The sequence below is a fragment of the Varanus komodoensis genome, unplaced genomic scaffold (genome assembly GCF_004798865.1).
Source record: "Varanus komodoensis strain SLA01 unplaced genomic scaffold, ASM479886v1 scaffold64, whole genome shotgun sequence".
NCBI classification, from domain to species: Eukaryota; Metazoa; Chordata; class Lepidosauria; order Squamata; family Varanidae; genus Varanus; species Varanus komodoensis.
The window spans coordinates 1,691,246-1,716,763 of record NW_025336273.1 but is presented as its reverse complement, the minus strand read 5'-3'; the positions used below and the strand labels follow the sequence as shown (position 1 = coordinate 1,716,763).

Below are 25,518 nucleotides of genomic sequence, written 5' to 3'. Positions count from 1 at the left end.
TAGCGGGGATCCGCACGCTTGGACCCGGGACATCCACCCGCCTAGAGCGCAGCAAGCAGCGCAGCCTCGACCCGCGGGCACGCACAGCGGGCAGCCGGCCGAGCATGCGCCACAGCGCCTCCCCCTCCCTCGCTGGGTTCCTCGCGCCCTGCCACGTGCTGCGGGTCTCGAGACCGAGGACACCCTCGCGCATGCGCACTTTCTGACGGCCCGCCTCAGCGTAGCGAAAGCTCGCGGAGGAGGGGCGATGAACTCTGCCGCTTGTGGCCGGCGCCTCCTTCTTACTCTTGTCGCCATGGGAGAAGCTGCTTCTTCTTTTTCTTCTTCTTCCCTCAAGATGTTCAGTAAACAAGAGGCTTTGCCCGGCAGGGACCGGAGCCTCATTCGCATCCTGGGTAAGTGGAAGGCCAAACGCAAACTCCTCAGGGAAACCTAACGAGGACTACAGGCGAAGATGTCTCGTGCGCATGCGCTGAATGGAGCGGTCAAGAGCAAAGTCCGAGCGCATGCGTTGTCCTCACAAACCGTTCCAGTCGAGCTTGACGCATGCGCTCGGGAGCGCCCCAGCCCTGAAGAGGACATGCGCACTGATCGCCGGCTCCTTAGTGCGCATGCTCACCACAGAGTTTTGGAGCATCTTGGTGCCGCGCGTAGCTGTGTTATGCGAACGCGTGGGTTAATAGGGCTGTTTCTTCCGCAATTGCAGTAGTGAATGTTTTCCATCAGATTTTGGTCTAAAATTGTATTGCCCAGGGCGTTATTCTTCCTTGTATGTTGAATATCATTTTCAGTCATACTGCATTGTGCATTCTTTGGTTTTGCAACGGAGCAGGAAACAACCTGAGTTGCTCTAGTGCGTTTAAGAACAATTTCATGGTCAGCGATTAGCAGGTTGCACTTTGGACAGCCAATTTCTCCATCTGTTACAATCATGGGCTTATTGGAAAGTTGGCAGCCTTGTTGGGCGAGCGCCTGTTCTGCTGTAATCTTGCTCAAAGTGCTCTTTCTAACGTATGAAGCCCTAAATTGACTTGAGATGCTTAAGGACTTCCTTTCTCCCTTTGACCCCACGAAGGCTCTGATGGCTGACTTTTGGGGCCCTTCTTTGCCTGCTTCTCTGAGAGAGGCACTGTGCGGTGGTGGAGGTGGCATAGATGATGAATAGGCCTGTTTATCAGTGCTCGCTCCAAGGAAGCACTGACACTATCATACTTTTCAGTACCAGACAGATACTTACTTTCCCAGATGTTTCGGACATCTGATAGGGCATGTTTGTTGCATTTGTGGCCCAAATGTTGTGGTATTTTTTTCTAGGTGTAAGATGGGCATTTATGGATTTTGTATTATGGACAACCACTTTTTGTATTTTTATATTATTTTTGTCCTTATTTTTGTTTGTATTGTTACGGTTTATGTTTTGTGTTTGTTTTATATTAATTATAGATTTCTGTATCTGTGTCTTCAAGATAGATTTTTGCAGTGGGAAGCAATGCAAAGATTTTAATAAGTCACTTTCCAGTTTTACTTTTGCATTCCTCACGTTCATTTGTACTCTTAGCTATGTTCCAAATTAGTAGTTAGATACCATAATCTCAAATTATGCAGACCATAGTGTATATTCAGGTGGTTTTCAAAATTTGAGCCAGTGCTGAAAGTTCATGTAGTATAACTGATATTTGTGTAGAAATACTTTATGTGATAGCTGGAAAGGAGGCAAATTAAAGCATGCCTCCAGTGCTTCATAGATATGGCATGTCTGTTTTTCAGATGGCTTAGCTGTTTTTCAGAGAAACACAGCTGCTGGCATAGCACTATAGTACTGAAATTCTGACACTTCCTTACCACTTCCAAATAACATATTCAGCTGCAGTATTAATAAATCCTTCTACCTGAAAGGTCCCTGGACTCCCTTGCCTTCAGACCCCTTAAAGTTCTTCAAAAGCTCAGTAATATTAGTCTCACCCTGCTCTGTGCATAGGACTGGTTATTCCATAAAACTGGGCCCCCTTTATTTGAAGGATTGTGTTGGTTTGTAAACTAAACTGTCTCTCCACAAGGGTTCTTCCAGCAACAAAAAGGCAGGTCTCTGAAGAATAGCGCAGATGTACTTTCCCCAACTGGCAACTTCTTGATCGCAAAGAAAAAATGACAGGAACATATGCAGCAGATTACTTATTCATGAACCTGTTTTCCAGGTAGAGCTAATGACTTGGAGGGTATATTTGATATATTTTTGCAGTATGTTATTACGTTGCAGATAAAGCCTTCCTTTTTTCCCTTTGTGAGGAACCCAAGCCAGCTTACATAGCTCCATTTTTATCCTCACAACAACCCTGTGAGGAAGGTTGGGCCAAGAGTTTGTGACTGGCCCAAAGTCACCCAGTGAGCTTCATGACCGAGTGGGGACTAGAATCAAGATCTCTTGGATCCTCCATCTAACCACCACGCCATACCAGCTCTCTCACATAGGCTTGGGAATGCTCTGAAATGAAATAGTGTCTGATACTATGAATAATATCTAAATAGAAGACAACTTTGAATTGTATTTAGAAGTGGGAATTGTTGCAGGTGCAGCTTGCCATACAAGGGTGAAAAGGCTGCCTCTGGTAGAATTCTCTTTTTTGTGAGGCAAGGAATCCTGTGTAATTGCTGAAAACCTGACCCTAACTAAGATGCAGGCTTAAGAACGTGAGTTATTTCCCAGCTGCCTTTGATCCTGGAGTTAATACACAGCCATATAAGCGGTAGCCACTGCAGTCTTATAGCATTGATGGTCCCATGGTACTTGCAGCAAGAGCAGACTTTTAAAAGTATGTAGGATAAATGAATATAATGAATGCAGTGGCTGTGTGGACCAAAAAGGGAGAGTATAGGAGAGTATCTTAAAAGGATCTATTACCTACAATTTCCCAAAGGTTGTGTTTACATTTTTTTAAAGTACAGCATTTCATGTACTGCAATTGAGGGATGCATTTCTGATACGGCTTAACAAAGCGCACTAAAAGCTTTTCTAAGGCTGTCAGTAGCGAAATAACTGCCAGAGATAACATTATAATATGTCTTGTCCATAGCAGTTACTGCATTTGCTTTCTCCTCCTTGTTCAAATTCTCTCTAGAGACTCTCTGCTTCTCAAGTACCCCAGGGATGAAGAAACCCTCTTTACTTGTGGTTATCAGCATGAACCTGATGTCTGCCATTGTGAACTGAAGTGCTGCCATTTCACAGACAAGCTGAATCCAAGTTATTCTTTGGATGGCTGTATTGCTGTTGAATAGTAAAGAAAGATTCTTACACTAACTCAGTCCAGTAATGTGCACCAACCAGCTCTTGATATTTGGGTAGCACCGGTCCAGGCTAATTTCTTTTCCCTCTGGTTTGAAAATGATGCGGCTGCTTTGTGAATTTCTGCTCCATTTCTCCTCTGTGGCTTCTCAGCAAGGGTAGAACTGACCTGGCTAGGGGAGTGCAACACTGTCCTGCAGGTTGTGAGACGTTTCCAGCCCATTTCTATACTATCTGAGCCCCCTGATGAAGTTTATGGATTATTATTATTATAACATTTCTATGCCGCCCCTTGCCGAAACCTCAGGGCGGCTTGCTCTCACCGGGCCTTATGCTGCTACTCCCTTTCTAGGAGAAAAGCAGGGGAATTTGACCCCGCTCATGTTTGCTTTATCAGTGGCCTTGGATACCAGAGTCCAGATGTTGCAATGGCCCCCCTCCCCCTGAGTGAATTGGAAATCCATGCTGGATTGGACGAGCATAAACTGAAACTCCCAACCAGATGCTGCGGCCTTGCTTTGTCTTCTCTTTTACTTCTTGTAATCACCGATCGGGGTTCTGCCTTAATGCTTTAATTTGTATTATTTTTAATTGTTCTATGACTAGCTTTGGGAAGTATTATCTTTGGGAAAAGGTTATACAAGTATTTGAAAGAAAGAAAGGAAGCGCAAATAGAATGGAGTGCAGTTGTGCCTTTTTAGATTTTGAGTCAGTGACTCTCCTGCTGATCTGGGAACTTTCTTGGCTTCAGTGCAGGATAAAATACTTGAAACAAGTAACTTTTGTTAGTGGGGAGCTTACAGGATTGTTCTTCACCCTGCTTACGCAGGCTGAATGGGGGCAATCAAGAAAGAAAAGTCTGAGAAGCTTTCCAGGTTTCTTCCATAAATATTTAGACAAAACCATTTCTTTAGAAAGGGAAATTTCTGGGTAAAGTTAATTCCAATGGTAAAAGCAGTAAAAGTACTGAACTGATAGAAGGATGAGGAGTGATCGAAAACTTTTTGGAAGCGCAGTGCTAAAGGTGAGTTCGGAGGCTCGAGGCAGCTCCTCATCGGCATTTATTCCACCGTGACTCTGCTAGATCATCTTCGGTCTCAGGCAGCCTTGCTGTTTCATGTAGTTCCGAAAGCAACATGACACGGGATGCATGTCCAGCTGCACTTCAAGACAGACATATCCAGGTCCTCCATGTGCACATGGAACTAAGCACGGGGGCCCTCCTGCCTCATTTGCAGCCACGTGCTCCTATAGATACCATCAGGCCTTTAGCAAGTAAGTTGGTTATTTGAGCAGCGAGAAATGGACAGACTGCCGGAGCAGTTTGCCACGAGCAGTCTATCCCTCCAGGGGCCCTCACCTGTGCTCAACAGCCTGGAGACAGAGATTCCAGTGAGTGGCAATTGTACCTGCTGTGCTGGCAGGCTTATTTCCATCAAGACAACAAGAAGTCTCTGCCGTTCAGAAAGGCATCCCGGGCTCCTAGTGCAGAAGGCCGTGCTGCCTTGCCTGGGGCTGCATGCTGGTGGATGGCGCCAAAGCCCAAAATGGCCACCACCACCATTGGCCTCATTCACTCTCATGAACACACAATGTGCCAGAGGCTCTCCTGTGTACAGGTACCTCCCCAGTTCATCCATCCCTGCATGTACACTTCTGACATTCATTTGTTCATACAAAAGCATATCTGATGAAAGGCCGCTTTCGTATCTTGACCTATGTTTAGAATATCTCATCAGAAACATTTCATTACATAGCAAAGAAACTGATAATTTCCTATGTGAGACGGAATCTTTCAATAAACAGCACTTTGATAATAGCGTACTTGTCACATTGGATATCACCTCTTATGCTAATACAACATGTTAACAGCATGCAGATTCTAACAGAATCTCTGTAATACAATTTTTCTGTGTGCAGACTAAACAGCTCTCAAATAGGCTAACAAATGGTATAGAATCATTTCAGACTGATCCTAAGAGTAATTGGGAGCGAGCCCCGCTGAAACAAATAGAACTTAACTCCAAAAAATGTACGGCAGGAGGGTGGCCTCTGCTGTTCCGCCCATCCCGCATTGGATGGATGGAAGCCTGCGAGCTGGGGCTCACTGAGGCTGCAGTTGATAGCCTTGCGCCATCAGTTTTGTGGACATTTTAATTTTTAAATAAAACCAGTGTTCCTCTCTTAAAAATGAATAAATGCCTTTAATATTGCTAAAAATGTGTACCAAGATCTCTTGGATAGCCCTGCTGGATGTTCAGCTTGGTATATTGCCTATGTGGAAAATCTGCCATTAGGTCAGAATCTCTTCCATAAGATATAGGCCTGATGAGTGTCTAAGGTCATATCCAAAGACACAGATCATTTACAGTGCAATCATATACAGAATCAGACATAGGCCTTGTTGAGTTCAATGAGGTGTATTCCCAGGTAATTGTCTGTATTGTTTCAACATCAATTTGTTTTGAAACCCTCAGACCTTAATTAAAGCGTGATTGATTTCACTCTAAATGTGTTTGGGAAGCCAAAGCAAGCTGAAGGTTTGTGAAACCTTAAATCAGAAGTGTCAGCCCGTAAGCCAGTGGGCCAAATCTGCCCTTCCTCAGTCTGGCCCTCTAGGGTTTCACAGGTGGTCATGCCTCATTTCTTTGACCATTAATTGTTTGATAGTGCATTTCCCCCCATTCTAAAAAGTGGAAATGCCTCTCTCGAGGTTTTGCTACAGGCAGGGGCCATGGCTCAGCCAGTAGTGGAGCAAGTCATTTGCATTCAGAAGAGCTGAAGTTCAGTTTCTAGCAATTCCAGGTAGGGCTGGAAAAAACAGCCTGAAATTCTGGGGAAATGGGGCCATCAGTGCCGATGCTAGTGGGCTAGTTAGAGCAGCAGATAGAGGGCGGTTGCCTGCGTTCCGGTAGGAGTTTGAAGCGAGAACATGCCTGTATTTTTGGCCCTCCTCCCTTTGCCCATTCCTACCCGAATGCAGCTCCTTCTCAAAAAGGAAGTTCAGCCTTTGGCTGGAAGAGGTGCAACACTCTGACTTAAAGACTAACTAGTCTAGTCAGCTTTTGCTGTCGAGAGCCTACTTTCTCTGACACAAAATGCCGTTTACTTTTGTTCTGCCCAGGCGCTAACAGTAAGTAATATAAAATATCATTTCGAATCAAGGCGATAATTCGTCCTTGTTTGCACAGACCAACGCATTGTTACAATATTTATGTGAATATAAGTCAATTGGGATGGAGCCAGATAGAGTAGACCCAGTGAAATCAGTGGGGTTAAGTTAGGCATGACTAAGTTATGCTCCACCAATTTCAGTAGGTGCCAGCAAGGGACCCTTTTGCAGTAGCCTCCCTTTCTGCAGTGTGCTCCTCCACAGCCTCCCTGGAGGGAGCACCTGGGGAAAGGAATCTGAAAATCTTACTGTGCAGGTGGGGACATGTGGCCCTTCTAGACCTGTAGTCCCAAGCTGTCAAAACTAGCCCTTTGAACTGGGCTGGGAAGTGGACTAGGAGCCAGTGGAGATGATGGAGCCCTGTTAAAATGTGTTCATAGCACCCAGTGCCAGTCGTATAGCCAACGTTTACGCTAAGTGCAGATTCATAATCAACTGGGGACTAGAACCCACATCTGTCAAGTACCAGTCTAACATTCAAACTGCTACCCTGAACTTGCTCTTGTCAGTTGCTCTCATTGTACCACCAGTCCTTTACTTATATCCTACCAGGTGAAACGCAAGGAAAGTTCAACCTATCTTAGTGTCTCTCAGAAAACACAGGAAGATTGTTCTATGAGTATTTGGAATGCAGTTGATTTCAATCATTATGTTTTCTGTTCTGGAGCTCATTCCACTGTTATCAGCCAGTGACAAAAAAGCCTAATCTTAATATGATATTCTGTGCTGCTTCATGTTATGGGTTGAACCTCCTTCAAAAGAAGCCTTGCTTATTCACGTATTCCCTGCTGATGTTTCTGGAGAAGACATTTCTTATCACTGAATGGTGTGTAGTTTTCGCTTCTGCAGGACTACTGATTTTTTTTTGGGAGGAGGGAGGCGGGAGGGTTACCATTGTGTAGTGCACAAGACCCAGGGATGCGGCTGCTAGGATTTGGTTTGCAACCAACAATTCTGGCTAAAATGCACGTAGACGATATATACAGGCGTGCAAGTGGAATTGGAAACAGGGACTCCTGACGCCTGGCACAGCCTGGAGCCCTGCCAAGACTGCCTGGGAAGGTTGCCATGCTGGGAGCAACAGCGAGCTGAAGAAAGGGGAGAAAAGTCAAGACTTGGCACAGCTCAGTCAAATCTGCTTCTTTTGTCTGTTTTCTCGGCTTGAGCTTCAGGAAAGAAAACCATCTCGGGATACAGAAAAATGCAGAAGTTTCTGGTTTACAGACTTAGAAGGTTATTGAAGTTGTTTTGGGTTTTTAAAATGGTGCTATATTAAGATTTGGTTACCTGTGTTATGGGAATAGCAGCCTTTCTTAAAGAAGCCATCACTGTGTGTGTTCTGTACATATAGGAAAATGTGCACGGTATTTGAATTTTGAATGTTATAATCTTTTGAGATGTGGTGGGGGGAAGGTGTGTAAGGGTCTGAAACAGCAAAATTTCTAAATAAAGGATTTTATAATTGTAGAATGCATTATTGTTGCCTTTAATTTGCTTTTAAACCCAAGCTTTATGTTTTTGGTGAGAGGATTAGTTGAGAATAGGACATCTTTTTTCCCTTCACCTTCCTAATATACTGCAAAATGTTAGCTTTAAAGGAGGCTGCCTTTAAGGTCCACCCCTGAACTTTCTGGAAAGTCAAATTATAGTTTCAACCATAATAGGTGTTTTCTTAAAGCAACAGCATTTATTTCGGTGTTGCTGCTTCTCCCAGGTGCATTCCCATTCGGTTAATGGCATCAGGGAAGACAAAGCTGCTCAGCCAGAAGACCCCTGTCTGTGCGTAATGACACAAGAAGCTAGGAAAGTGGCATTTCTGTTATTGCCAGAAAGCAGTTTTTGGATATATCTTTTATAAGGGAATTTTGAGATCAATGAACCATTTACTTCAGGGGCAAGTTCTAACAAATGGGGAAAAGTTACTTCTGCCATGGTTTGATGGTGGCAGGAAATGGAATTTGAGATGATCACTCCGGATGGAGAACGTTCTTTGGTTAATACTTTATGCGTCATTGAGGTATCTGCTATATGAAAAGGTTCCACAATTTAAGTTGGTTGAGTTCAGTAAGAATTGAAAACCAGGTTAATTGTGTTTTTAGAATTGGATACAGTGCTTGCAATCCTTACCTATTTGCTTATGAGTAAACTGTATTAAACAAAATGGGACTCCTGAGTGGACACGGGATAGATTTTTTTAAAAGCGGAACTTATTGACAGAAGAATAGTTTTTTATTTTGCATTTTGAACTAAGAAATACATGACTATCTTGTCAATGAAGCTGTGCATTATTTTTGTTCTGTCCCTTCTGGAGAATAATGTCAGGTTGGAACAGCTCCTTTTTATTTAAATAAAGGATAAACTTTCTGTGGAAAGATAAGACTGTTCAGTTGTGCTGTCCAACCATAGAATAAGGTTTCTTGGTATTAAAAAAAGTATATCCAATGTATACAGAACAGGGTATGACTACCTGTGGTGAAAATCTCTAGAAAAGTGATTATAATTGTTTGTTTATTTGAGGCATTTCTATCCTGACCTACACAGATGTTATATTACAAAGGTGAACTTGAACACTTGGAAAAAGTTACTAATCCAAAACAAAGGGCACAAGTCAGTGTGCTTAACAACACAAACCAATACAGGTCTACCCAGAAATAATTCTTAAGTTACTCTTGGGTAAGTGGATCTAGGGCTTAACTTCCAAGGAACATTATATAATGTTTGTCAGTAAAGTTCTTATTAGCCTCTCTCGAAAGCAAAATAACTTGTCTATGAGCAGTGAGTTTAAGATTAGAATATTTGAGGTTTAAAAATTGATTTAAAAAAGATTATAGCAAGTTGTGCAACAGTTTTCTTACTGCATTGTTCCCGCACAGCTAATTTTTGTTTTTCTTGCACATTATGTTTAAATGGCTGGTTCGGTTAGATATAGAAAGGCGCCATGTAATTTTTGAAAGGGAAATATTGGTATGAAATATGCTTGATTTTCTAAAATGGGTGTTACGTTTCTATAGATTTTATCATATTTTATAAAGTTCAAATGGCCATTATAATCAATGAATTTTAACCTACTCAGATCATGTGCAGTTTGTCATAGCATTACATTAGGAAGGTACAGTCTAACCCAAGTTAGTAACTTTAACATCCCATTGCTTTGAATGGGAGAAATTTAAGCACACTCTTAACTCTTCCATTGAAATGAATGAGATTGACAATCCAATGCTATACATGGGTTTTTCAAGGTTGAAACATTTAGTTAATACCTTTTGGCTGGTTCACTGAAAATTGGGTAAGCATTTTAGTAAAATCATTAAATAACGTTCCTGGAAGTAAGTTCTGTATACACTTGCCCAGGGGTAGTCTCTACTGAACTTAATAGGAGTTACTTTTGGCTAGACCTCTGTTCGGTGGTATTGTTAAGCATGCTGGATTGTTGAGAACATTAAATTCTTTTATTGCTTACACATTCTGAACATGCCTTTGAAAGTATCTGAAGGGTTTATTTTTATTATGCTTACTAACGTAGTTTTATTTAATATTATAGGAATATGTGCTGAACTGTCAATTTGAAACATACCTTGGAGTATCCATGCAAGATGCATTCACATTCTAGTTACCCTTTTTCAAAATGTTTAGTCTTTTACTTGGATGAACTGCCAGGACGTGGCTCTGCCAGATTGGGATGCCACAAATATGCATAATGAGATAACATCCCTGAATTGTTGAATTATTTTTTTCCTCAGATTTTCATAAACAAGCTGAATAATAATTTTGAAGATTATTTTTTTAAAGAGACAGTTCTTAGAAAATTGGTGGAATTTACAATGCCACTTCAGACTGAAAACCTTTATCTCTTTTGTTGTGCTATTTTGAATGCCATCCAGTAGAACCAGAATAGCTCCTGGGTGTGTTTCCTTGAAATCAGTAGGATTTATTAAAGAGTTTGAAAAGATTGCAGTGCTCTTGCTCAGGTGCCACAGACTCGACGGGGCTAGTGTAGGAGCATTTCCGGGGAGATTAGTTTTCTTGCATAATGTTGTGTTTTATTATATCCTTATTTATTGATTTAACATTTATGGATGAACATGTAACCTAACATATATCAAAGTCATGTTTATCTATCAAGGACTGAATAACATTATTTGAAGTAAGATTGCAAACCGTGCGCTGTATCGTGTCTGCACGCAGCCAGTCATGGTTAAGGCAGTTTCCTTGCCTGTGGAGCTGTTCTTCTCCGCTGACAATCTCATTTTAACCTTGGCTAGCTGGGCAAGTAGGAGCTCTGCTTACTGCCAGCTTGCTGCTTCAGTTTGTGCCTGGTTTCCAAAACAACAGCTTCTTATTAAAGACTCTGGTTCTTTTCTTCCCCAACAGCCACAAATGCTGGCACATTTCTGGGTTATTTTGGAAACTGGCTGGAAAAAGGGAGGCTGTGTGCTTGTGTGCAGCACTGGCAAGCTTTAGGTTAAACAATCCATGGGTTGTCATTACAAGCAAACTGGTTCTTGGTATCTTTCCAGAGAACAGTGACAACCAATTTGGATGGCTTTAAAAGGGGATTGGACAAATTCGTGGAGAAGGAGGCTATAAGGGGCTACTAGCCTTGCTGGCCATGTGCCACCTCCCTTACCAGAGGAGGCAGGCCTGCGTACACCACTTGCTGAGGAGCGTGGGCAGGTGGAGGTCTTGCATCCATCCTGCCTGAGGGATCTTGTGGGCAGTTGGTTTGCCTGATTATGAACAGGATGTGGGACTGGATGGGCCACTGGTCTGATCCGGCAGGGCTGTTCTTCATGTTCTTACGTTTTTATTGCTCATGGCCGTCTTTATTTCTACCCCACTTGTATTCCAGAAGGAATCTCTAAGCAGCATCATATTACTTCTCATGCAACCATATAAAAAGACAGCCAAACATTGTGAAGAGTTAATACAAATGCTGCAGTAAACCTATAAGCGGTGCTTTGGTTAAGTACTTAAGAGGGGAAAACAAAACAATACAAAATTCCCCCAACTCCAGCAACTATACAGCAAAGTATTGGGCTATAACGAAAGGGGCCAGATACATCGTAGAGCCAGTGGATACCAAGAGCAGAATCAGCGCAAGACTATTTACAGTACAGTGGGCTGAAAGCCATCATACCCTGATGACTCCTCATGTAAGCCTGTCCTCTCACTGCAGGTAATAGGGAGGCAGAAAACACCTCCCCCCCCATTAATCCCATGCTGAAGGAATATCCCATTGGAGTGGCTTCCCATGACTATGTACTGGACCAATGCTTCAGCAAAAAAAAAATGGACTGGATAAACGCCAATAAATCTGAGATTTAATCCAGGGCAAGGTTAAATTAATTTAGCAGCTTCGGCATAAAAATAAGTGTTAGTGTGAAGTCTCATACACAGGAACAGGTCAGGATTTGACATACACTCGCACCCCCGAACAATAACCATTTTTCCCCCACAGCATTAATGCGCAACTGTGGTTGGTTTAAAAGGACAGCAGAACCTTCCAGTCCTCTGATGGCCGTGCTGAAGGAGGAATAGGAGTGGAGAGCACACAAGTCCAGAGCCTCCCGTGCATAACTCGGAACGATAGCTCAGCCTCCACGTATCTAGCAGAAGCCTTTGCGTTCCTCCGAGCAGTCGCTTTTCCCATAGCAAAGTGGCTTTGATGCTGAGGCAGGACTGAGGTCAGGACAATGTGGGTTGTGGGGACTTTGAGAGAGGAGTCCAACGTGGCCGGTGCTCCTGTTGTTGGAATGGACGTTTTTATTGGTATTGGTGTTCTATTATTGATTTGTTGTTTTTTATGTTTTGCTGATGGTTTTAATTGTGTAAACCATCCGGAGAGCCATGTGGCTATTGTGATAGTCAATAAAAGCATAAGGCAATCAATTAAAAAAACATTTTAGGTTGCCATCATACAGGTTGGCAGTGTGTGGTTATTTTGTCTTCTCTTTAGCAGAAGAAGCTGTGGATGTGTGCTCTCCCTTGGACTGCTGTCTGAAATAAGGCTATTTCTCCAGAGAGATTTACAGGTCTGTAGCTATGCCTTGGTCAGGACATTAAACAGAACGACAGAAAGTTCTCTCTGAATAATATACAGTCCTGGCATTAGGCACAGCTCAGTAGAAGAAAGTTTCATTGTTCACTAAAACAATGTTTCATCAAAGTGGGTTGGCTTGGTCTTCCTCTTTTGGTCTTCCTCTTCCTCTGTGTCTGTTTCCTTCTTGCTTGTGTCATTTTCATACTTAACCATTTTCATACTTGAGTCTTCCACCATCTCCATTCCAGTTGTGGACCTTACTGCTTCACCCCATCAGGTCTATGAAACAGCCAAAAGCCAGTAAGAGTAGATGGTTTGTCCCAAGACACTTCAGGATTGATTGTATCAACGGCCTAAGTCTCAAGGGTTAATTGGGGCAGGTCTCTAGTGAAATCTGTAGGAAATTCCCATAGAGACTTCAGGAAACTATATGTCACTGGGGGCAGATGATCCAAACTGGCATACCTGCAGAGGTGAGTAGCAACATATAATCCAAACTTTATCAAATAATGATCCGTCCACAATAATAGAGTCGTTGCTGGCTCCCCCCATTACTGACTCCTTTTCCTACAGATCGCCTTCTCCCGTTTCAGAAGGCAAAACATTAAACCAGTTTCCATGTAATCTCAATTTCTGAGTTATTTAATTAATATGGGTGAGCAGAGATGGGCACACCTGTCACTTTTAGTCATCAATCTGTGACTGGCTGGGTCATAGGTTGTTCATGGTCTGGGAATCCAGAGTGCTGGTTTATTTAAGGGCTAAGCAATCCAGAAGTTAACACAACAAACAACCATGGTTCAACTGCTCAGTGGTTCAATCCCTACACAACTCAGTGCTCTGGGATTGGCTGCCATGATCAGCTGTGCATGACTCAGCCAATCGTAGGCAACTGATTTAAAGCTAAGCGAGGGGGATGCAAGAAGCAGTGTTTTATGGATTAATTAATTGGGCCTATGTTTCCCTGGAAGTGTATCCCATTGTGTTCAGGGAACTTACTTCCGGGAAAGTGTGATAGGATTGCCATTCTCATTGAAAGATTAATCAATTAAAATCATAAGATTAATCAATTGAAATGTCTTTAATCAGCTGGCTACTCTATTAATATTTACGCCAAAGCATGCTTTGATGTTGCTACAAAACATTCTGCAATGTGAAACTAACTTGGGGTACTTTTTAATTTTTTATATAGCCCTAAACAGCAACATTCTTATTACAGATGATCCTAATAAACAAGCTCCAATTGTCCTCATGCATGACCCTTTAGCTTGCTCCATGGATATTCCAGTGAACTGTAGTCATAGCTTTCACAGTGTAGATAGCTTTGAAGAATAGGAATTGCCTGTGGGAGTAGAAGAAAAATCAGAAGAAAATTAAATGATTAATTAATGCAATCTAGTGTCTTTTACCAAAGGCTTTTCAGGGACTTATTTAGCTCAATTAATGAGGGAGAATTCCAACAGCAGGTTCTCAGTGTAGGTTTTTGAAGACTATAAAGTGACATTTTACAGCTGCTGCAGGGGAAATGATCTTAGAGCTCTTTATGCTAAACCACCCACTGAACTTCTACCTAGAAGGGAAGGATTTGAGAGCTTTTATTGTGTTCTAAAAAAAAAAAAAAAAGCAATAAGACTTCTATGAGGGTTGGATGGATGTTTGGAACAAAAATATAAAGCAGTTTCCAATTGGGTTGAATCAAGAAGCATATCTTCCAACCTATGTATTCCCTGTATTCTTACGGAGAGAACTAACAAACTAATTCCGATAAGAACTTAACATAACTGAATGGTCTGAAATGCTACATCAATGCTTCTGTTATTACCATGCAGGGCGCAGAGGGGATCTAACACTTTACCCCACTTCCTGACACTTAATGTACAAACTGGTTTGACACCTTTCAGCCTAATTCTGTCATCACCACCACCGCATTACATTTCTATACTGCCTGTATCCAAAGCTCTCTGGGCGGTTCACAACATTTAAGACACCCATCCAGATTTCAACCAGGTCTAACCCTGCTTAGCTTCCAAGATTTGGTGGGATCAGGCGGGCGCTCCAGGCTATAAGGAAGCCTTTGGGTCCACGCATGTAGAATGGCAGGACTTGGGCATTTTAAATGGGGGATGCTGCAGGTCCATGGAGGAGGCTCACAACGGCTAGTTGTCATGATGGCTGCATGTGCCTCCCAGGGCCAGTTGCTTGGGCATGCAAGGGGCAGAGTGATGCTACATCCAGATCCTGCTGGTGGGCTTCCTGTCTGGTTTGCTGCTGTGCGTCCTTCGGTCTGGTGCAGCATGTCTCTTCCTAGGTACTTATGACTACATAGGAATAGATATGGGATTTCATATTCATATGTCTTCAGATAAATTATGGCTGTTGTTTCATTTACAGCATTAGTATATTGCTCCATAACTAGGGCTAATCTGGAGCAGTGAACTGTAAAGAAGGTGTCATCATGGCTGGTCATCGAGCAGGTGTTAGACAGCAAGTATGTCTTCAGCAGCTGCTGAAAACAACGCAGGGTTGGTGCCTGCCTGACCTGCAGAGCAGGAAGTTACAGAGAAGACGAGCTGCCACTCCAGGTGGGTCCCAGGTGGGCCACCAGGAGAATGTCCTGCAGTAACTTCAGTGGGCAGGTTGGTGAAGGAGAAGACACTGTCTCTGGTGCCCTAGTCTCAGGTTGTTCAGAACTTTGTACAGTAGCGGTAGAACCTTAAATCGAGCCTCGTGGTAAATTGGCAGGCGATGCAGTTCTTCTTTCAAGGGAGCTGCATGCGAACAGGGGGCAGCTCCTGATAGCAGCTGAGCTGTTGCATTTTGGACTATCTCTGGACTCGGGGGCAACTTGAAGGCTAGCCTCACCTAGAGCACATTAAAGTAATCCAGCCTTGTGACTTTTCGCTCATATATCGGTGTCGTCAAGCTATCCCTATGCAGGAGAGGCTCTAGCTGGTGAACCAATCGGAGATGGTAAAAGGAGCTCTGAGCCACTGCTGTCACTTTGGAATCCAGCGACAGTGTTGGATCCAGGAGTCATCTCAGACTATGAATGGCTTCTTTCAGAGGGAGTGCAGCCCATCCGAAATGGACAATGACTCTGTCTCTCGAACTCGGATGGCACCTCCCTCAGGCGGTAGCAGGAACTGTCTTCTGTCTTTAAGGACAGCGGCAGCTGCCCCTTCATGCTGAGATGTGTTGACCACTTCTGCAGCCATGCGGCCATATCCCACGCGCTGCCTTTTATTAGCCAGGAAAGCTCAGGGTGGAGCGCACACGTCAGGGGCGTTGTGGCAAGCCCCTCGTCCATGTCGTCAGGCCACAGTGGCTGACATGGACTCCGTGGAAGTCGGACCGTTGGGCTGGATCTGCGCCAACAGTCCCATCAGGTTCCCTGCGGAGACAATCTTGTGCTCGGTGTGCAATGCAAAACGGTCACGGCAGGTCTTTGAAGGGGCCAGAGCCCCGTTTCTTGGCAAGAACCCCTCGGACCACCTGCAGGAGCTGTGCTGGAGGACTGCTTGAAGATGCAGTGAAGGCGGCAGAGAAAAGCGCCTTTGCTGCCAGCACCGCCACGAAGTAGGCAAGATCAGGTGCCCTAGAGCAGGTTTGGTCATCGTCACTCCGAGTCTGTGCTATTTGCGCTCTAGCTGGCGCTTGGCCTGTTCCATCCCATGCTGCCCCGCCAGCTGTACGGTGCTGGAGAGCCCTTGGGTGTGCCCAGGCCTCCGGCCCTCTGCATCTCGCGGTTCCACAGGGAGACTAGTGCCTCGGCTGGATCGCCAGTCCCATCCCCTGGAAGATCCCCCTTGGAGGAAGGTAGGGCTCCATGTGTGGTTCAGCAGTTAGCTTGCTAGGCTAGTGCTGGGGAGTACAAGGATCCAGCCCCCTCCTTGCTATGAGCCTGCCCCTGGGTGACCTTGGAATGCCTTTCGATCTAACCTACCTCCCAGGATCGCTGCGAGGGTAAGATGGAAGTGTATGGCACCCTGAGCTCCTTTGGGAAAGGTGAGATAAACCGGTGGTGGCACCCCTGGCGGCGGCGGCGGCGGCAGTAATAACGGGAGTGACATTTATAAGGCTGTGGCTGCTTTGGCAGCGAGAATGCAGCATCTACTTCTCTTGCCTCCAATTACGTAGTCTATTTGATGTCTGCCTTGGCCATGGGTCCGATTGGTTTCCTGAAGTACGCATTTGTGATAAATGATTGGCTTCACGGAATTCTATGGATCATGCCTCTGCAGAGTGCCGCACAATTAACGGCCCCCAAATGGAGAGGGTTTTAAAGTTTCCCATACGCGTAATTATTAAATATTTTCTTAGGCTTTTATTCTTGTGGCTTGGAATTGAATTGCATAATTGTATGTAATTTTTTTGGCTCCTGCCTGAGTGTTCCTAGTTTCACTAAAATGGTTTGGAATCATGCCATCTTATGCATGCCTACTCTTATCGAAACCACACTGTCACCAGTGGGCATACTCGCGGGTAAGTACATGCAGTATTGCCATCTAAGTCTGTTAAATGATTCAGAGTTGCAGTGTAGATATTTTTTTTCTTACTGTTTGCTGAAGCTCAGTTGTCTCGAAATAGGGTTTTTGGAAAGTAAGGCCGTGTGCTGTGCGGACTATGCAGGCAAAAATTCACCACTGCAAAAGCATATAATACTGCAAAATGTTATTGAACTTCTTGTTTACAAATACTACCGAATTTAGGAAAGTTCAGGGGCCCCGATTTGGCTAACATTATATGAGAGAAGGCGTTCTGGGCTTGTGGATTTTATTGAGGGCTTTCTAATTTGCCACCATCTCCAATAACTAGGCACTACATTTATTTCATAATAGTGCAGGATCCGTGGGTATGTAGCACATTGTGAGTTTTAAAGCTTCTTGCATTGCTGATGATATTGAGAATGTCTTAGTATTTTCTGCTGTTTTAATGGCCACATATTACTTAACAATAAGTACTTTGGATACTGACTGAGAGATAAGGCAGGGAGAACATGAGCTACTGCCTTCATAGTGAGGGTCTAGCTGGTAATTGGCCTTTGCTATTTTTAACTTTCTGTACAGTTCAGTTTTGCATGAATTCCAGGGCTTAGTTCTCATTGTGGATGCACAAGAGCAGTTTTGCACCTACCTCCCTTGACATATTTTCTGTTATTATTTAGGGCAAAAGAAATGTCCATATATGAGTTTTGGAACCTTGAATGCATCAGGCAGAAATCTGATGCATGTTCACCTAGAAGTAAGCTTGACCGAACACAGTTAAACAGGCTTGGGCTGTCAGGCTTGAGAGCTCACTAATTCTTAAAAACAAACAAGCAAACAAACAGCTGACATTTACCAGCATTTAGTAATAGCGCCTTCTGTATGTTATTCACCTTAATTGCCTAAAAATGAAGGGCAGTGAAAGGCATATTGATTTTTAAAAAATCAAGTACAATCATGAAAGAGTTAATTAAATTTTGCAGAAGGCTATTCTCCTCTGGCTGCATTTTCACACCTTTATTAACCTCCCCTTTATTATGTACATTTCACTAGGGAAATTAAATTAAAATTACATTTTGTAATGATTCTATTTTTCTTAATGATATTTAATGACCTCACAACTCTGTGCGGTTTTTAATGAGCTGGAAGAAACTGTACAGTTTCTGCTAAGAAGGAAAAGCGACTGTTGTGCAAAAGGCTTGGCTGACTTTCAGAAACACTGTTCAGCTTTTTAGTCCACCCTTCAGTGGTTTAGAGTGGCTAATATTTATACTAAAGTAGCATTTAAAGCACTTCATGCAAAATGCACATTTTCTTTACCATGTGCATATCTGTAAAATAATTATGTGCGTCCCCATAGCTTGTATCAAGCCATGGATACCCAATGTCTTGCAATAGCTTCAGATGTGCACTTTTTCCATTATGCAGCCACAGGAGCAGAATCTCTATTTTTCCTAACAGTTTAAAATATAAAGGACCCTTTTAAAAATAAACCTTTTCTGACCAGAGCTGGCTTAAGAGCAGTAGTCACTGTCTGCTGCTGTTTAATCTGTCACTGCACTATGGAGCTGCCTTTCATTAGGAGCAGTGTGTTGCAAAGTCATACCCATACTGTGGATTTTGGTGTTTTTCCTCCCTCAATGGACCAACACAGTTACCACATTTCCCTGAAAATAAGACCTAACCAGAAAATAAGCCCTAGTTAAGATCGTCAGCCGGATGGATGCATTTAGTACGCCCATTGCAACACACGACAGATGTACTGAATTATAAAACAATAATATTAATATGTAATTAAATATATATAAATAATATTATTGGTATTAATACTTAAAATGAACAATAATATAAATTATAATTAAGTATTTGTAAATACCCAAGTGGGTGCCTTTGGACGAGAGGTAAATGCCTATGTAAACAGATGAATGCGAGACTTACTGCCGAATGACCAATCGGAGTACAGACACAACGTGTGAATAATGTCAATACGTTGTGTGTTGTCACGGACATACTTAATGCACTCGTGTGTTGCCATTCCTGTCTTGTAAGTCTTCAATTAACACTTGATTTAATGGTAGATTTAAAGGGAATAATATTTTGACCCCTAGACAAGATGAATGCGAAATCGTGAAGGACTCGTGAAGGACTCTTGGGGCAAGAATCTCATGGCTTTTGTAAGAAAAAATAAGACATCACCTGAAAATAAGCCCTAATGTCTTTTGGAGCAAAAAGTAATGTAAGACCCGGTCTTATTTTCGGGGAAACATGGTATGTAGATTTTTGTTAATCTGTCGCTGTGAATATGTAGTGTTTTATTTTAACATTTTGTACCTGTTGAGTTTAATGTGAACTGAAGTGAGAATGTGCAAAAAACAAACAAACAAACCAAAACAAAAAACCCCCAACCCCAACGCCTATTGCGCCTGCTACCTGGCATTGTGAAGAATCTGCAAATATTAGACGGGTGGACAGGGAACTGTGCATAATGTTCTGTCAGCAGATGTGGTCTCCAAAACATTTAGAGGATGTGAGCATCGAGCACACCGGGTTGGATCGCTGTGCAGAATAGCCTGTTGATGGGCACATGTTCTGCATATATCAGGTGGTCAGACTTGCTCAACAGAGGAGACACATACCATAAATCTCAGCTGCTTGAGAGCTCCAAGCAGGCTTCTGTGGGCAGCAGCTGCAGGTGGCTAGCTGCGGAAGGTCGGGAGCAGCAGGTGGACACCTACAGGTGCCCGTGGCAGTCAGCAGCGAGCTGCAAAAGCGAGTCAAAGAGTTGCCTGCAGCTCCTGAGAAAATGCATAGTAATCATTTGGAGAAAATGCATATTAGTCTATCAGTATGCAAAGTGCTTGCGACTACTGTTTGTGTCGATTCTGCATGATGTCTGGTGAACTGTGATACTTGTATGAAAATGTGAAGCTCTGCCAGTGTAAAAGAGTTCTTGGTCCATGTAGCCCAGTATTCTTTATTTTAATTGGCAGTAACTCTTCAGAATTACGGTCAGGATCTTAATCTTGCCTACCCTCGTTACCTCAAATCCTTCAGCTGCAGATTTGGGGGATTAAATCTGGGACTCTTTGCATGCAAAACATGTGCTGTATCACTTAACTGTGAGCTGTCAGATACTGTGAGGTGTTTCAGGAGGGGAACTCTGCAAACAAATAAATGGTGTTTTGCTTCAGCTCTATAAATAATTGGGATTTAGCAACTATTGAACAGAATCAACTAGATAATGGGTGATAAAGCACTTGGAAAGTGAGGGGGAAATTGAGATATGCCAAGCTTTTCCAGCCTTGATAAGAAAAACATATTATTGGAGCAATGAAGATGTGAAAATTTGAAAACAGAAAAATCGATTTTAAGAGGACAAGGGTTTGAAAACAGAAACATCCATTTGAAGAGGACAAGGGATGGGATTCTCAAGAACAAATCCTGCCAGTCTATTCTAATTTTACTTTTTGATCGGGTAACCTCCCAAATGGACTATGGGAATGCTGTGGACATGATCTATCTTGGCCTTTACCGAGCTTTTGACAGAGTGCCCCATGACATCCTGATTACCAAATGAGGAAGAAGTAAGCTAGCTAGTGCGACCCTTCGGTAGGTCCACAACGGGCTGCAAAATTGGATGCAAAGAGTGCTCATCAGTGGCACATTCTCAGACTGGGGAGAAGTGACAGGTGGGGTGCCGCAGGGTTCTGTCCCGGGCCCAGTGCTCATTAACATTTCTATTAATGATTTAGATGCGAAAGTACAAGCAAAGGTAATCGGGTTTTCAGATGACACGAAGCTGGATGGAATAGCAAATCCCCTGGAAGACAGAGATGAGATACAGGCTGATCTCAGTAGGTTAGAACACTGGGTAGTGAATAACGGAATGAAATAGGGACAAATGCCAAGTCCTCCACTTAGGAACCAGAAACCAAATACGCTGCTACAAGATGGGGAAGACTCGGCTCGACAAGACTGCAAATGAGAAGGAGCTTCGGGTTGTTGTCGATCACAAGCTAAATATGAGCCAACAATGTGATGCTTCTGCAAAGAAGGCAAATGCTGTTTTGGGCCACATTAATAGAAGCATCATTTCCAAATCACGTTTGGAAATCATTTCCATCATTTCCAAGGACTGGTTCCACTATTTCCAAGGACTGGTTCCACTATAGCGCTTACCTGGAGTGCTGTTTTCAATTCTGGGCACCTAAGTTTTAAAAGAGCCAGAACAGCTAGCAAGGGTGGGGACTGGAGGCAAAGCCCTTTGAGGAAGGATTCAGAGAACTGGGCATGTTCAGCCTCAAGAAGAGAAGACTGAGCAAGGATATGATACAAGTATTTGAAAGGATGTCACAACGAGGAAAGACAAGAACTCTTCTTGTTCATTCCAGAATGTAGGATATGGAAAAATGCACTTACGTTAAATTAAACCAGATTTAAACTAGACACCAGGAAGAATTTCCTCACTGTCAGAGCAGTATGACAATGAAACATATTACCTAGGCAAGTTGTGGGCTCACCTTTGGTGGAGACATTGAAAAAGCCCCTGGACAGCCACCTGAGTGGGATGGCGTAACCTAGCGACCTGCACCAGCAGCGGGTTGGACCTGAAGGCCGCCTGGCCTCTTCCAACTCTACTAGTGTATGATTCTAAGGAAGACTGAGAAAGACTGTGGTTATAGCTAAGGCAGGTGGGATAAGGAGAGGAAGGGGCTTAGGAAGTGAATGTCTTAGGAGAGAAAGAAGGATGAGATGAGTTTTTGCCAAGGTTACTGGTGTGAGGAATGTATTATTCCAGGGACCTGGTCCTGCTACGGCACGTTACTTTAGATCCAAGGAGCTTTGGGAAGAAAAAAGACCACCAGTGTAACATAGAGTTTATTGAGTATATATTAGTGAAATATGGAGGGAGATTATAGCTGCAGGGCTTCTTGGTATGACAGATGTCTCCCTGGGGGCACTAAGCTGTTTAGACAGCTATGCATGCCTTGTCCCAAGTGGAAAGCCAAAATTTTAACATACTCTGGATTTAATAGGTGTTTCCCTAAACTCTAGAAGCGGTGAGAAACTTCTAGAAACTGCCAGTTGGGGGAAAGGGCAAGAGAAGGCAGGGCAGCTCTCACATTTAAACCACTTCATCCCAGGGCCGGTGATCTCATGCCTTTGCTGAGGTTATGCAGGTTTTCATGACAATTAAAGCCTAGCCGTTACATGTTGCATTTTGGCTGCTCTAAAGGCTGATACCATATATGCTGTGAACAGTTCACTCTAACTCCTTATCACCAGGAAAAGGAGAAAGGTGGTGGAGTTCAGAAGAATCCAGAGGAAAGGACAGAAGCTCAGTTTTAGAGGAATTAAGTTTCATGTAATAGGAAAACACGTAATGAAGATAAATCTGACAGTGCAGTGAAGACATTATTCCAGGGTGAAGTAGAAATTAGATATTGATTAATAAAGCTGGAGTTGGCCTGTGTTACTGAAGCTGAAAAGATTAGACAAGTTATTGGAAGGCTATATGATGATGACTATCTTAGCATTTATTACAATTTCCTGGATGCTTTTCTTAAAAAAAAAAAAAAGATGATGATGATGACTTGAGGTCAGTTATGATGGGGTAAAGCATATAATTTAAAGCATTTGGAACAATTCTCCATTAAAATACCCCTGCTTTATAAAAAACCCAAACCGCACTGACAATTATAAACATTTCAAATATGTACCAAATAACCATTCAGATGCTATCAGTTGCTAGCAAAAGAGGATATTTTTTAACCTGGTGCTGGAAAGGTGACAAAACTGGTACCAGGCTCTCTCTCTTGTCACCATCCTCTGAACTTCCCTTAGGACAGGTGCTCAGCGAGCAGGTGCCCTAGCTTTTGATTGTACCCACGTGGGCAATGGGTGGGAGAGGCGATCCATCAGGTATTGTGGTCCTGACCTGTATTGACTGGCCAGCTTGCTTGCTTGCTTATATGCCCCAGATTTTGTCTTTCAAGGAACCTAGGATGGCTTACACAGGCCTCCTCTTCACATTCCCGTCCTTTTTAGGCTCGTAAGAACCCTCTGGAGCAGGCTAGGCGGAGAGTGTGTGACTTCCCCAAAGTTACCTAGTGTGCTTCATGGTGGAGTGGGGACTAGAACCTGGATCTTCCAAGGCACAGTCGAACATTAGCTTCTATGCCATACTAGCTATGCACCTCTTGCATTGGGCTCTGTAAGAGCTGACAGATGAAAAAGGAAAGAAGAAAATGAATGACATCTTGAATAAATGACGGAAAGGACAGGACTGCAACCAAGAAAAAACAAGCATCAAAGAAATCCAGGAAATGAGGAAAGGTTCAATGTCTGTGATTGGCTGTTCAAGTGAGAAAAAAGGTGACTGTGGATCCATGGCAAGCGAGTATAAACATTATGCTTTATGAGGGCTTTATGATGACTGTATGCTACTTAAGCTTTGATGGCTGGATGCCACTTTAGGAAGAGACAGCATCCTTCTGAGCTACCAGGTTTTGGAAAACAAAAGCAAGAGGTTTCCGTTTCACTAACGTTCTGCTTGTGGGGTTTGATAGGCTGCTGGTCGGTTTGTGTATGAATGAAATGCCAGGCTGCATACGCCTTTGCTCTGATTCTGTATTGTTTTTATATGAGTATTGGGAATGGGATAGTGGAGGACGAGTGGGTGTGAGGATACGGTCATGGTGGAGCCTAGGACTGAGGTACAAGGCTAAACTGGTGATCGGTGAAAAGTGTAAGGAGTTGACTAAACATGCATACTGCCATTTTTCTACTCCATGATTTAAAATTTCAGATACCTTTTTTTTTAATGAAACCTCTAAAGAGACCCTATGCTGCCTGACAAGATGAACCTAATGAGGAGTGTGGTAATGGACTCTTCTACATCCAAATTCTTCAGCTCCAAAAATGAGATCCGGCATGTTTGCTATTCAAATTGAACCACAGGCAATGCAACATGAACTCCAGTTGGAGTGGGGGAAAGCGGAATAAAAGCAGCTGGGTTTAACATTTTCAGACCTTCCCTGAGCTGAAAAAGCAAGAGAAGCCTCTCCAGGCCTAATCTGGACCTCTGTCCCAAAGATGCAGGAATTGTCTCCGTTCGCTGTTGGTGTAAAATAGCGGAAGAAGAGACGGGAGGATGCACAGTTTGATGCTCTAAGTTCCTGGCTAGAAGAACACCAGGTGTGGCTTCCATGGGTCACAGAGGTTTGCTGTGGTTAGCCCGGGAGGTGCTTTTCTGTGATTTTAATCCTTCCAAGCCGTGTGGGTTGCCGTGGATCCCAGTGCTGTTTGAAATATTCGTAGAACTCCTTTTGCAAAAGCTGAGCCACTTTATGCTTCACGTGCTCTTCCGCAATTCAGGGGTCAGAATGTATATTGTTAAGCTACCGGGTCCAGTTTACCTGTTTGGAAATGAACGGGAAAGCAAAATTACCAAACACCTAAGCTAATTAAACTTCATATGACTATTTGACTTCTCAAAATACATTAGGGAAATTCTTAGTTTTTGCTTGCATCATAAATTCCAATTCATTGCAGAAGCACTGGAGCAGATCCCCCCCCCTTTTGATTTGGTACTTTCCTTTGTGTACTTTCCCCCCAAAACATCACAGAGCACTGCAGGGGCCCATTGGCCCCTCAGGAGTAAATTTGCCCCTGTAAGGTTATTTCAGCTCTGAATTGGCTTCAACTTAACACAGGTGTTAACACTCAGTACAACATCGCTGGTTTGTTTCCTATTTGTAATTGTATTTATAATCTTTAAATTAACAATTAGCCTACAGGTGTATGTGGCACCCCTTCCAGGAACAAAATGTTTCACCTGTGCATTTCCCTTCCCTTTGACTTCCAAATTTAAATGAACATCATGGTATGTTAGAATATTTTATGGGATACATTGCCAGTAAAATTCTATTTTATGCATTAAACTAGAGTACTCTTGAAATAAATAAATTTATTTTCCACTAGGAAGACTCTAAATGGGCCTGTTTAGTAGAACAATATTTTTAAAACAACAGAGTGTGCTGGTTATGTACCCCAATAGGGATCTAATTGCTTTTAACTTCAGTTGCCAGACTGTTTATATTACCACTAGTTTTCACACATAAAACCATTAATAATCAGAGTTGTCCATATTATTTACTAACTTCACTGAATGCAAAATTGCATTAGAATAAAATGATGTGAGACTGATCTCCTAAATCCCTTTGTAAAGCTGGCTGTATCAAAAGCTTTTATTTGACTTCAAATGCTGGGTTTTGGAGTTGTATGCAATAGTTTCTAAGACTGTATTCCCCAGTGGGCTTGTTTTAAACCTCTCCTTTTGGCACATGCTCCCTTAGCATGCAAATGAATTCCAAATCCCAGGGGCGCCTTCACAGGGAGTTTTCTTTTTAAAATCAGCTTGCCCACTTAAAGCTCTCGAAAGAGGCTCAGCTGCTTATTGGGGACCTGAAGTAACATGTACAAAGTGAAACGATGTTCAGCATCTTACTATGGAGGGCTCACATGTGAAGCAGAATAT

General features: G+C 43.0%; 1 protein-coding gene across 1 annotated transcript in view; it reads left to right on the top strand.

The window, feature by feature from the left end:
- Window positions 1–219: 219 nt before the first annotated feature.
- Window positions 220–25,518, top strand: part of MSRA (methionine sulfoxide reductase A) — a 222,515-nt gene continuing 197,216 nt past the window's right edge. The window contains exon 1 of the mRNA XM_044450293.1: window positions 220–395. Within this exon, the coding sequence (XP_044306228.1) occupies window positions 248–395 (148 nt within the window). The 5' untranslated portion in view covers window positions 220–247. The remainder of the gene's footprint in view (window positions 396–25,518) is intronic.